The sequence below is a fragment of the Sinocyclocheilus grahami genome, unplaced genomic scaffold (genome assembly GCF_001515645.1).
Source record: "Sinocyclocheilus grahami isolate Dianchi unplaced genomic scaffold, SAMN03320097.WGS_v1.1 scaffold10003.1, whole genome shotgun sequence".
Classification (NCBI taxonomy): domain Eukaryota; kingdom Metazoa; phylum Chordata; class Actinopteri; order Cypriniformes; family Cyprinidae; genus Sinocyclocheilus; species Sinocyclocheilus grahami.
The window spans coordinates 6,655-7,776 of NW_015512980.1; the positions used below are offsets into that span (position 1 = coordinate 6,655).

Below are 1,122 nucleotides of genomic sequence, written 5' to 3' on the forward strand. Positions count from 1 at the left end.
AAAAAAAAAAATCATTTTACCGACCCCAAATATTTGAATGGTAGTGTAACACTTTAGCATTCAAGCACAATGCTAAAGTATGAAACATATGGAAAAAGCCTTAGTAAGGTGATACATCAGACATCCTCAAGGACACCCCAGTACTTTATTTTGAATTCCTCACCTGAGATGTTGATAAGAGTTGTATCCATCTTCCCGCCCTTGCTGGCAACTGAAGTATCAATAAATGCTGGACTTCCTGCCCGTCTCATCCGGGAAAGACTGACTTTTACAAACTCCAAGTTGATGGAGAGAGAGTCTTTCCTGCCCGTCACTGAAGAAGCCTCCTCGTCCACTGCTCCTAAACAAACCAAAGTCATCTCCAGAGTCTTACAATGTTCTTTACAGTATGTAAGTTGATGTTACATATAAACTGTCTATGAGTGTTGGCTATGCAATAGCGCTTACCCAGCGGTCCTGGTCCAGGTGGGAGGCCAGTAACTGCAGACTTCTGTTTGCCGGCTCCATAAGGATGAAACACATACAGTGAAAAATCTGACATACAGGCAGTGAAACTCAGACCTGATGAGTTTATGGGTGGCGCTGTTAGATCTGATTGGCTGCTGTGGTGGCGACTCCGGCCTAGAGGACTGCCTAATCCTGTGGATGGCCCTGAGGGATGGAAGGAGTTTCAGTGCTTACCATTAGCCAATTCAACCTCAAACTAATACGAACTAAAAGAAACACTACTTACTGACCCCAAAATTTTGAATGGTAGTTTATTTCAAAATTACATAAGAGAGATTTTCAGTACAGTACATACATACCTTTGCTTCCAGGCACTCTGTTGGCATTGTGTACCGATGGAGGTGTGGAGGAAGGTGTGTGAGGGCCCTCAGATGGATAGGTGGTGGCGGTGGGCTCAAGCTCACCCCTATTGGATGAGAAAACCAGGTCCAGAGAGGGAAGTTTCAGCATGCACTCTACTCGAGACATGGGCAGACAGCTGAACCGGATTTGAGATGGCTGAGAAACAAACAATGAAATTAACCAATCACTCTAAGATGGTTACTACTGAGTATTGCTTGAAAGAACGCGGGTATACCTGCACCCTGACATAAACTACCACATCCACAGGGAAGG

The 1,122-nt window shown here is 44.7% G+C and overlaps 1 protein-coding gene across 1 annotated transcript; it reads right to left on the reverse strand.

Annotated features, from left to right (window-relative positions):
- Nucleotides 1-47: 47 nt before the first annotated feature.
- Nucleotides 48-1,116, reverse strand: LOC107578385 (uncharacterized protein KIAA1109-like). Its single transcript, XM_016264347.1, has 4 exons — nt 1,085-1,116; nt 807-1,005; nt 448-651; nt 48-340 (listed from the first exon to the last, which is right to left on the reverse strand). The coding sequence occupies exons 2-4, from the start codon at nt 973-975 to the stop codon at nt 117-119; spliced, it is 597 nt and encodes a 198-aa protein (XP_016119833.1). The 5' UTR covers nt 976-1,005; nt 1,085-1,116; the 3' UTR covers nt 48-116.
- Nucleotides 1,117-1,122: the final 6 nt, after the last annotated feature.